This window comes from Uloborus diversus, chromosome 3, assembly GCF_026930045.1.
Source record: "Uloborus diversus isolate 005 chromosome 3, Udiv.v.3.1, whole genome shotgun sequence".
Classification (NCBI taxonomy): Eukaryota; Metazoa; Arthropoda; class Arachnida; order Araneae; family Uloboridae; genus Uloborus; species Uloborus diversus.
In genome coordinates, this window is record NC_072733.1 from 215,370,510 (window position 1) to 215,383,606 (window position 13,097).

The following is a 13,097-nucleotide window of genomic DNA, read 5'->3' on the forward strand; positions in this document are numbered from 1 at the left end:
AAAGATCTCTTATTGAATCTGCATAACTTTTCATGCAAATTGCATTCATGTCAGTCAGTTACCATGTTTTTCAGCAATATTTATAAAATCATCCAAAATGTATATCTGAAATTCAATTACTTCATTATATTCAGCTTGAAAAAAGTAATAAACCACAGGAAAATGCTTTTTTCAAAATGTATAATTGTGTTATGTGTTTCAAAATATTTATTGCTTTGCTTCGTAAATGTCGGTCAGACTGCCTGTGGTACTGAACCTACTATTATATCACACGTCCTGGTTAAGCTTTCACTAAAAGTTAATAAGCTAAGCACTTATAAAAGCTCTCAGCTTAACAAATCGAAAGTGATTGTGTATAGATTATCTACCTACATCAACTTCATGGGGGAACCAATTGAGCGTTTCCATTTGTTTCTGAGGTAAAAGAAAGTATTTGCCAACAAATAGTCAGAAAATCAATTTTTTCATACCTAATTACTCCTAGAGAGTAGTCTTGGACACAATTTTCTCTCTCAATTCTTCCAAAAGAAAGGGAAGGATCAAATGCCGAAACATTGAAATTCTGTTTGGTTTTACCCCAAATGACCTCACACAATTTTTAATGTACTGGCTCACAGACGAGGAAAGCCAATACTAAAAATGATTTCCGAAAAAGCAAATCATCCCGCTTTTTGATCAAAGAAGAGTGCCCCCCCATGAATTATTTCGCGCTTACCTGATAGATAAACCGACTCCCCATCTTCTAACTCAATAAAGATCCTTTCCATCTCTCCTCTTCCTCGCTCCTGGGCATCCCCGAAAGGCCCCACCCACCGAGTGGGAGGAGCCTGAAGGCCCGCAATCCAGATGAGACAAACCAGAGCTCTGCCGCAACCCCGCACTCATCGTCCAGCATGAGCCTGGTAGGCAATTACCAGCAACATTTCCGAAACTCCGAGACCACGGCTTATCCGCAACATTACTACGGCAAACCGTTACGACATTCCTTCGGTGACACCAGACCCTTCCTATTTGAGCTGGTCTTTCGGAAATTACAGTCCAGACACTTCTTTGGACTTCTGTCCGCCGGTCGAGACTAAAGACTATTGTCTCGGGAGCGGTCTAAGGCCTGAAAGAGGCCTCAAAAGAAGAGTGACGGCCAACCGCAAGGAACGCAAACGAACTCTTTCCATCAACAATGCCTTCGCCGAGCTCCGTTCGTGCATACCGGCAGTTCCTCAGGATACGAAATTGTCCAAGATCAAAACATTGCGACTGGCGACAAGTTACATTGCGTACCTCATGGATCTTCTAGCTCAAGAGGATCCCAGCAGAGCGCCTCAAGGGGGGTTTTAAAGCAGAACTCTGCAAAAAGTACGAATCCAGAGAAGAAAAGAGGAAACGAGAAATTGTAAGTACCAATTTCTTTTACTTTAACCCCTAAACAAACTAATTAAACATCTTAAAAAGAGTACGCTAACTTGCCAATAACTTCAAATATTTTACATACAATGACGACTGGGAGAGACATTCATTTAATATATCCCTTTGACGTCTCCGTAATGTTATTGTATGTAGAGGTATTAATATCATGAACATCAATTTGCTATAACTATATTATTATGGTAAATATAGTTAAAATTTTATTATACAGTTTCCTGTATAATAAAAATTAAACATTTGAAATTAAATACCAAAGAATAGAGAGTAAATGGGTTAAAGAAATTTCGGTCTCTTCCTAAAAATAATATCCATTTCTTTACTCCACCTCTTTCGTACAGCAATGGCAAAATATTTGCTTTTTGCCTTATAGTATACAGTCATTTCGTTGCAGAGAAAAACAGAAAAATGCAAAACAAGTCGCCCTAATGCACACTAGGGTGGTTCAAAAAAAAAAATTTTTTTTTTCAGCTGAAGTCCACAAGACAACCCCCATTTTTTTTTAGACTTACTAATAGCATTATGTAGCAAAAGTAAATTTGAGTAGCTTATTACTCAGATTTTAAGAGGGTGCTCAATGACCCCTCACTTTAACATGAGCCGTAGCTTAGAAAATACCACAAATTTAGAAACATTTAATTTCCACAGCTGTTTTTTTGTAAATAATTATTTTATTGCAATGTATATGCACATTACTCGTGCATATTATAATGTGTAGCATTGTTTTTCTCAGTTCAATGTATTTTTTAACCACCCTCCCCATAATTATGAAGTTTGGGGGAAAGGGTTGAGCACCCTCGTTTTGTTGAAATAGGAAGCTAAAATTCTTCCAGTATATTACTATCCCCAAGTGTAAAAATATTGAGGGGTGTCCTGTTATCTAGGAGAAACTTTTTTTTTTACATGTACAGTCGACGCTTGTTGTAACGACCACACATTATAAAGACCGTCCCATTATAACGACCCGTGGTAAAAGTCCCAACTTTGTTCCTATGAACTCTACGTTAATTTGCCTTCGTTATAACGACCGTTTTGTATCGTCTAATCCAATACAATGACCGAATTCAGCGGAAGCTATTTCTGGTGTTCTTTTCAATAAAACAAATTTTGTAGCTTGAAATGACCTTGATTATTGTTTACGGACATCTGCCTGAAGTTTTCAATGTCAAATCCAACTTTGAGAGGGGGTGCAGGGAGATTACCATTCACCGCAGCTAGCACAAAAAAATATTGGAAGGAAAAATCGAGAAATTTCCAGATTCCTAAGAAAAGGGAGTTGACAGATGTGTTGGTAGTTTGGTGTTTAAACCTAGTGGTTTTTAAGATTTGGAGTTTCCGAGGGACTTTTAAATCTTTCTTTGAAAAGCAAAAAAAAAAAAAAAAAACACAATTTATTGCCTATATCTGAAACGGAAAATAACGTTTTGAAAAAATCACGTCTTTTAAAAAGGCAAACATCTGTTTCTGGTTTTATCTTCAGAAAATATAGTGGTAGCAGTAGTAGTAGCAGATTTGTAAGTGTGTAACATTTTCCTCCCATTATTTTCTACTTTAAAAGTTCTTTAATATCCTGTTAAAGTATTTTGCACACGATTTTTCTAAAAATTCCTTTGATAAAAATAATTTGGGCATTTAACAGGAATATTTGAAAAAGTACCATTTTTTTAAATGGAACACATGACTGTGTATATGTTTTTTAATTTTACCTCTTATAACGACCACTCGTTATAAAGACCTTTTTCTCTGTGTCAGAGATGGTCGTTATATCGAGCGTCGACTGTATTTTTGAACCACCTTAGTGCACACCTGCAAGTTAGATAGTGGGGAATTTTTATACTAAAAACACCTGAAAACTAATAACGTGGGGAAAAAAAAACCACCTTCTTTGCAACGACAGACTGTGTATCCTTTCTACGGTAAACCTCTTTAACAATTCATTTCAAGGAACCGCAAATTTAGTTCATTGTAATGGAATTCAATCAATGTAATGGCACTGAGCATTTATTTCGTTGAGATGGATATTTAGTTTTGTTGGGATTCGCTGTAATGAGATTTTACTGTAAATTTACGATAATGTTAGCTATATGGTAGTACCAATCGCGAGTTTTTAGTTCTAATCTATTTGGAGATTGGGGAGAGGGAGGGGCAGAGGGAGTTTTCATTTCTTTTGACATGGTTTCTTTAATTTTAGTTCTAAAGAAATTTTAATTGCAGAAAGTGGTCACAGAATTCCTTAGATACTGTCAAGTCTGACCAGAGACCATGTCAGCCTAATCGGAAACTAGTGGCCCGTCCTTTAAGAAGGCTCAGCTCGGAATCATAGTACAAATTTAGCCAGTTTTAGGGCTGGAAGGGGGGGGGGGTGTCGACCGAACTGACTAGGGGCCATCTTAGCGCCCTCTGTAACTTCGTTCATAATGCCTCCTCACAATAGCAATTTTCAAAAAAATGATTTTCAAAAGGCTCTCACGTTTTTTCATTGGGCCATAGCAAAACTATAGCAAAGATAAAAAGGATTACAGCTTATCTACAAGTTTAAATGCAACAGCGGCAAGTCTCCTCTGTGTTACGTTAGAGATTAACAAAAATATGGCACATTTTTTCAATTTTTAGTATTTGAATTCTAGGAAAAAATTTCATTTGTCTCATTGTATCTCGTGTCCCCCTCTCCCCCATTTGGGTGAGCGGGATTGCCCTTTGAGCGTCATTACCCTACGTTCCCCTAAATAACGTAATTAGTTTTGTGAATTGTTCTTGTGTCTGTGAACAGTCCAGTACATTATTGTCCAGGTATATTTGCATCTGATATTGCGGATAATTAATAAAGTGAAACGAAAATACTAATGACAGCTTTCGGGGATAGCAACCAGGAACGAATTCGACTGTGTAGGAAATACAATTGTTGAAGTCTGTAAAAAAAACTTTAGATTTTTCCCTGCACTGTTAAAAATTTTCCGGAAAATTTACGGTAATTGTTACTGGCATCCATATTGCCAGTAACTATTACCGCAAAAATGAAATGTTACTGTAAAATTTTTCGGTTTCCTCGGTAGGCCACAGCAACCCACTGGCGCTGGGATCGCTTATTTCTCCGGTATAAATTACCGTAAAAATCAGCGATGCGTTAGTCCGTCATTTTACAGTAACAATTACCAGAAAGTCTTCCTGAATATTTAGCAGTGTGTGTGGTTTTTAAACGTAGGGTTGGTTGGAGTAAGTGGGAGCCCTTTTTAGAATAGTTCGTTTTTGAAACCTTATACAAAAGTTTTGAAACAAAAAAAATTTAAACTTATTGTCTTATTTTATCTTGGATATTATTAATAAACAAAAGTTCATCATTGTTTTCTAAAATAACGCTTTAAATATTCTTAACGATTATGTTTTTAAAAAAATCGGATGGGTGTCCCACGTACCCCATAGTAAGGGGTAAGTAGGCCACCCTCCTTCTATTTAAATTTAAATGAAGCATATCTAAAAAAGGGGTCAAAAGGTCTTACACGATAAAGTATGTAAACTTTTAGTGTGAATTATTTTTTTGTAAATGCATCCACTTATGAGATATTTACTGTCTTTTAAATCTGTATCACGAAAAATTTTAAAACGAAAAACAAAACAAATTCATTTTTGAAATTTATTGAAAACCTAGGTATATATTTTACGTTTACATATGTGTGTTTAATGAACGTAATTCAGTTGATTAAGATCAATTTGAGTAAATTTTCCAAAGCTATAAGTTGAAAAAGAAATTAAAAACACTAAATGACTGCGTCTATGTAAAGTTGGCTAGATAAGGAAGAACCATTATCGCTTCATCCTCAGTAATTATTCCAACATCCTCTGCACTATGCCAATCAAAAGTGTCACTATTTCTATTCGTTCTTGCAAATTCAGTAGTATTCTTAAATTTGTATCATCAATTTCCAACAAGAGACCTACTTAAATCTTAATGATTTTCTTTTATGTATGTTTCACAAATACATAAATCACCAGCTTTAGCAGTTTTTGTAGCTGAACAATCAATTCCTACTAAGTCATCGTAGTTGTCTTGTATTTCACCAATACAAATATTTAATCAGAGTTGCTTTTGATTTTGAAATCCCCATTATTATAGGGGAACACACTTCGGACCCACTTTCCCCGTATAGCAAAAAAGTACGGGTAACTGGGGTAAGTGGGACCCCTCCTCTTACACACTTAAGGGGGTCCGGGACACATTTTTAAAAAATTTTTATTATGTACTTTAGAGTTTTGAAATTTTTTGAACTGATTCACCATTTATTTAATAAGCAAAATCATAACATAAATATGAAAAAAAAAATATTTTTTTATTTAAATTTAATTAGTTTTTTCAAAAAAATGGGGTTGCTTTAAATTGCTATAACTCAAAATATTGTTGGTCAATTTTCAATTTTTTTTCAAAAAAGTATGCACAAATATCTAAGCTTTAATTTTTATTCGGCGATTTTAAAAATATTGATTCAATAAAAAATAAAAAATATTTGAAGAAAAATTTCGAAAAATTCGAAGATACTTTTTTTTTTTAAAATCATAATTTTTGCAGTAAACTTTTTTTTTTCAAATTCGCCGAATAAAAATTAAAGTAAATTGCTAGAAAAAGATATGCTCCAAGTTTCATTACTTTATCTCTATCGGTTCCTGACTTATAAGAGTTTGAATGCAAGAAATCGGGAAAAATTGCGTCATGGAGAAAAACGCGTTTAAAGTTTTAAAGTTATGTACACATTCGTTAGATGCATGCAACAAAAATAACTATAACTTTCGTTCTATTTAAGGTAGAAACAAGATTCAAACGTCCTCTTAAGCAGAAAAAAAACGGAGCAAGTTTTCAAATTATAAAAAAAAATTGCAAAATTTGAGGATTTTTGTGTCCCGGACCCCCTTAATAATAATATTTTACACAAAACTTCTTGTTGCTTTATGAACTTTAAAATAAACTATACGCGAAAAGTTAATTGTCATAAAAAAATAATAAAAACTAATCTGGAAACAATTTTTTGAAAAATGTTGCTTGAACTCGCAAAAATAAATTTTCAGATTTTTTTGAGCAATCACGATTGCTTATTGCTTTCATTTGACTGCTTTGGCGTGCTATCAGTTTATTTTCCCACCAGCACCCTCCGCACCATCACCGTCGACCGGCTCCTCACGATGCTGCTCTTATAGCGAAAACCGTCTCCAGATTGCACCCATATCCTACACACACGCATACATACACACACCTGCAAACACACATACATACAGACACCTACACATACACACCTACACACAACTACCCACACACTCATACAAACACACAGACACAAACACACATGCACACACTCATGCCTGCACACAGACACAAACACACACGTATACATACACACACACCTACACACACATGCACACACTGCCTGCATACAGACACAAACACACACGCATGCATACACATACCTATACACACACACACTTACCCACACACTCATGACTGGGCACAAACACACACCCCTACATACACACACACACACTCGTGATTGCGAAAAACATAATTTGAATTCAAGAAGCCAAAATTCAAATTTATCTTTACAGTCTTCAAATTTATCTTTACAATTTATCTTTATTCTTTAATACATATTTATCTTTTTTTTTTTTTTTTTGAGTAAATGCTATGATCTAGAAAAAATTCCACGAAACCGAAATATATGCAAAACCAATCACTATGATGAAATTTAGTATGATCAGTGTAAAAAAGTTTGAAAACTTGATCCATATTTCAGTTTTAGGGGGGTGACCCACTTACCCCAGTGATCCACTTCCCCAAGCAAACCCTAATTAATAAATTAAAAACATGGTTCTTAATTCACTTTTCAAGGAATTAATATGGGGTTTTATGTACATAATTACTGCTATACAATGACTGACAAGGTTTATTATTAAACACCTTTGTACATTTCCGAATTTTTTTTTAAACTTCTAATACATCATGGTTACACAATTTTTACGAAAAATGATCTCACATTAACCAGGCTAACATTGTTTTGCTCACAAACTTTTAATAAGTTCATTATTTCTAGTAAATTAGCAATAGAGATCATTTGATTACATTTATTCCATAATATTGATTCTTGGATTCATTTTTGCTATCACAGCCCAAAATAATTATATAATAATGTCAAGTAATGAAAACTAGACAGTAGTTCTAAAAATATATTGAGAAATAAATTAAAAAAAAGAGAGGATTGAAAATATATAAAAAATAAGATTTAAAAGTATTAAAGAATTTTATGGGGGGGGGGGGGGGCGAAAAAGTGGTACGGTATCAGGTGGGGGTCCGCGGGAGACTGGACTTTGAGAACCTCTGACTTAGAACTTAGAAGATCTAGAGCTATAGAACTCCGATCTCAATGCAAAAAGCTGATCTAGGCCATTCCGCAGAAAACGGTAATTTTGTCCCGCACGTGACGCTTCATATATTTCATAAAAAATAATACTTTAAAAGAATGATGAACAAAAAGAAATCACATGCGCATGTGTGACTTCTTAAGCAAAAACTTTCTTCAAAAATTATTTCTTTTTTGTGAAACATAGGAACTGTCACGTGCGGGACAAAATGACCATTTTGAATGGAATGGGCATATACATATAATTTTTTTTCAATGGTTTAAATAATTATTTCTAAACATGAGACATGTTTCCTTTCCGTTGGAACCATAGCTTTCAAAATCTACAATTTGTATTGTCATTGCTGTATTAATAGAGCAAAAATTTTAGCTTATTCATAAGCAAGTTACCAGAGGTTGACTTTGGATGTCCCGCATGTAAATAAATTTTATTTTAAATAACAAAATTGTTTAATAAAAATTCATTGCGTCAGGAGTATCCTTGTATCAAATGTAAAGATTTAAAAAAATGCTTACCCCTGTTACATTAAAATATTAAGAGATATGACGAAATGCTAATGAAAGTTAAGCGTATTTTTGTCCCTCACGTGACAGTGGAATGGCCCACCTGCACTTCCACCTTCAACCAATCTGAGACACAATGCTCCCTCAAATAATGTAAAGGGGGTTAAAAAAGGTTATCTTTCTTTTCTTTTTTTTTCTTTTCTTTTTTGTGCAGGGGAAAAGAAACTTAAAATATTTTTAAAAAAAAAGAAAAGTAACATATTCACACTTTAAACCTTTGGGAAGTGCAATATTCATTTGTAAAAAAAGGCTCTTAAATCATTTCTGTTCAAAGGATGTATGCAAAAACCGTATGCAAACATTTATAAGTCATTTCACTCAAGTGAATAAGGGAATTAAACATTTTGTACATTTTACACACAAAACAGAGTAACGACCAAAAATAAACGATTCTTCTAAAAGCAAACGATAAATCTGCAGAGCATCAGATAGGGGCAGCAACCCCTCACAGATTTATAAGCGTAAAAAGCGTTTATAATTTATATTTGTCATTCGTACTTTAACCAACTTAAAACTTCTTTATCAGACAAATATAGTTGTTTCTGAAACTTGTATGAATTTCATGTTTACATAAAATATTAATCCCCTTTTTTTCTCGTTCGTAGGGGGGGGGGAGGTAATATCATAAATTTCCTCCCCGGGTGTCACCATGCTAGGTACGATACTGATAACATCAATTGTGAAAGTTCATTTTGTTAATAAAGGGGAGAAACTAATTTCAAGACTAAATTTAAGCAAGTATTGATTTGGATTTTGGCAGTTGAAATTTACTAAATAATATTTATGCGCAATACTTTGTAATACAACGAGAGTGAATCCTCTTTTTTTTTTCCTTTTTTTGCAGTCGTTTTGAATAAGTATAAGTTACAGGTAAATATGTTTTATGTTTCAAAAAGTTTCACTTTAAATAAATTCCAAAAGAAAAAAAACTTTAAAGTAAAATATAAAATTGCTTTTTAAAAAGTTTATTTCTATATGCTTGGTTCGCACGAAAAAGTATAAAATAAAAGAAGGGTAGGATTTCTTGACAACCACGCTCGAAACTTGCATTTAATATTAATATATTTAGGTTTAATTCTAAAGCAGTAAATTATATTTAAAAATTTGAGAGAAGAATTGGGCCGGTACATAGCTTTGTACGAATAGCTTTTACTATAAATACTGCCTATATTTTTTCTTCTCTGAATCAGTAATCTAAATTTTATAGTCAGCTTAAGAATTAAGCTAACTATAAAAGATATTAGGATTGAATGCAATTTTTAAGTGTTGTAATCAAGAAATGATATGCTTATTTAATTTCAGACTTTTCAGTGCGAATCAAGCATATAAAAATAGTCTCTAGATTTAAAAACTATTTTATATATCCCCCCCCCCTTTTTTTAAAAGCACATTTTGTTATTACTGCAGTTTTAAAGAATATTTTAGAAAGATTGTTAAAAAGTATATTGGTATATGTATTTTTGATTGCTTTTTAGTACACAACAATTCTTTTGAAAGTGTCTTGGATGTGTGGGTGGGGGGGGGGGGCATCAAATGTTAACAAGGCCAGGATATAATTATTGCTTTATCTGGCCTTTGGGAGAGAAATAAAAAAAATTCAGAACAAAGTACACAAGTCGAGTACAACTAACTGGATGCGTCGTTAACACATAGGCCATTCGATCATCTTTAAGAAACGCGCTTAATGAGCTTGCATGAACATTACCCATAGTTATGTAAGTTGTGTGTTAAAATACATACATCGGACTTTGAAATACACTCTTCAAGCTCCATACTGACCCTCAATCCACGAAGATATAAGACTACGAAAATAACTTTTTCGTTACTTCAGGTACAAAAATCGCTATTTTTCGCCAGCACTCAGGGTGACCCATGCAACTAATTAGTAACGTAAAAGATATGTAGTACTAAACTGTATGTTGAACGCGAAAAGTACTGCTGACCATCAGTGATTGGAGTTAGGAGGTCTCAAACGTAGATCGTTCTCACTTCCATCGACAAAGTTTGGCCACCTCTAACAGAGTAACATGGATTTCAATTTCAAAACCAAATGTCATGATCTAATCGCAAGAAATACTTTGATTGATATTCAAAGCACAGAGATAATCGAATACTGAAAAATGACGAATGGAGAAAAACATTAAGTCGGGACCAATCTTCGAAATTTTTCTGGGGTCACAAGAAATTTGTTTGGAGGAAAAGAAAAGTAAGTGTTTTCTAAAATAAATAGAAGAAACCACTGTAAAATTTTCAGAAAAGTCAAAAGTGGTATGTTTCTGACTGCCTGACTCTCATTAAAACTGCCTAATAAGAACGACGAAAAGCTATGCTAACTTCTTCTCTATATAAAACAAAAGAAAAAAAAATCGGATATGTGTTGGACATCATTAACTAAGTTTAAGGCCAAAGTCCTATTAACCAATAAGGAAAATGAGTACGTGGTTTAGGCTTCATGGAAAGGAGAGCATCAGGGACTTTACAACTTAACTGTCGAATTTAATTTTAATTTACTCTTAAATAGTTTTTAAACTGATTTTTAGTTGCCTACTTTAGTTCATTAATCGATAATGTTTATTAAAAGATATCACACTCAACGGCTCAATAACGCTTATTGTCACCCATAACTCTTTTTTTCTCTTCTTATTAATGCCATATTAGTGTATTTATTTTATGGAAAGAACTTGAATTTAAAAATTGCGTTGTTGAGCTTGTAATCGTTTATGGCTTACTCAGGCCCTGGTTTAAACTTTGTACATACTGCATGAACATTGTGTGTAGTGTCCGAAAAATATGTTTTTCTTCATAGACACGGATATAGAACTTCAATTTAGATTGAGCGACGCCACAACAAAAGTCCGAAAAGATACCGAAGAGCATACTAATGAAGTACTCAATCTACACAAATCAATGAAGTACTCTCTAAAAAAAGGTTTATTATTCCTTCCCTCCCCCAAACTCGCATCCCGTTGCATTTCATGTTCATTTCTTGCTTTTCTTTTCCATTTTAATATCAAAAGAAGAACGGTTGACACCGTATAGTCACCTTTCTCTACGGCTGCATAACATTCTTACGTCTTTTCTCCGACAAAGAACAAAGAACCGGGTACATTTTTACAACATACATAAACAAGCAGGACAAAAGAGCATGTTTTTTTTTTTTTTTTTTTGACAAAATTTAAATTATTTTGGATAAAACTTCATTTTTTAGCTTTTTTTTTACGATATGCTTTCGTTTTACAAAAATGTTACACCTTGACTGATTCAGAGTGTGGGGTGTTTACGCCTCCCTTACGAGTTTGACAGAGGCAAGAAGCAAGTTAAAAGTAGTTCTCTTACATTTACAAGTGAAGCGTATGGCTGAAAAAGTATCTCAAAATAAACACCGAAAAGTTCAAATATTTGTCGCTACAAAAATATATGAGTTTCAATAACTTTTCCTCTTCCGATTAAACACTACTTAATCATCACAACACTAAGTCACATTTTGAAACTATGTGACTGTCTCAGGTTGTTGGCCTACTTAAGTATTACAAAAAAAAAAAAAAACTGGAAAAAGAACGCATTTGAACAAAGTTATGCAGCTAAGCACTTCAAGTACATTTAGAAGATATACGATAGTTGATTCTAATCGTCACCGTATTTCATTTAGCGCTGTCAACGTTGCTTAACATACTTTTAAGTTATATATCGATTAAATTAATCGATGGCTAGCTAATTTTAAGCTTTGAAAAATATTTCTTTTTCCAGCATTTAAAGTTCATCTTTGTTCAAGTCGCTTTAGAGCAATGGAATGCACAAAAGCTTCAAAAATATAAATAAATAAAAATAATAATAATAAAATTCTATATCACTAGGATTACTAAAACGCTGAAGGTTACCATTTTTCGCACTTATAAAGGAGATTCTCTAAATTTCAAAACATGGCCATGAAGTTTATTGGCGATTTTTTTTTTTTGCTTTATTTTCTCACATTATTTTGACGTTTATCGTAACTTAATAACACACACCATTACACTTATTAAAAAACATCTAGTTATTAGCGCATTTACGTGAAATACACCGCCAGCTCAGTCATTTCCAGCCGAGGACTGCAGTTTCGTGCTTATTAGCAATCATCAGCCCGGCATAGGAAAGTGACTGAGCTGGAAATGGAAAACCTCTTAAGGAAGCCAAGAGTGCCAAACAAACTGGTAGCTAATACAGGATTAGCACTGACCAGACGAGTGACCGAAGCAATGGTTCGGTTCAACTCGAATTTTGAAGGCAAGGCAGGTATATTCAGCAAGTTACCGCCCCATAGCCAGTGCTAAGGCAGAAATACGTGAAATACACCGCCAGCTCTGGTCAGTGCTAATCCTGTATTAGCTACAAGTTTGTTTGGCACTCTTGGCTTCCTTAAGAGGTTTTCCATCTCCAGCTCAGTCACTTTCCTATGCCAGGCTGATGAGTGCTAATAAGCACGAAACTGCAGTCCTCGGCTGGAAATGACTGAGCTGGCGGTGTATTTCACGTATTTCTGCCTTAGCCCTGGCTATGGGGCGGCAACTTGCTGAATATTAGCGCATTATTTCAATACCATGTATAATATTATTTTGAATAACAAGTAGGCAAGGTCCTAAAATGTTTTAGGGTTCTTTATTATACTCGTTATACTAGATCTTCATTTCGACCCTGGTAAAAGCAAATCATTTTTGTCTTTCATATCAAGAGGCTCTT

The 13,097-nt window shown here is 34.0% G+C and overlaps 1 protein-coding gene across 1 annotated transcript in view; it reads left to right on the plus strand.

Annotated features, from left to right (window-relative positions):
• The first annotated feature begins 893 nt into the window (after positions 1-893).
• LOC129218621 (heart- and neural crest derivatives-expressed protein 2-like) overlaps positions 894-13,097 on the plus strand; it is a 28,193-nt gene continuing 15,989 nt past the window's right edge. Inside the window, 3 exon segments of the mRNA XM_054852938.1 lie at positions 894-968; positions 970-1,323; positions 1,325-1,390. Of these exon segments, the coding sequence (XP_054708913.1) occupies positions 894-968; positions 970-1,323; positions 1,325-1,390 (495 nt within the window).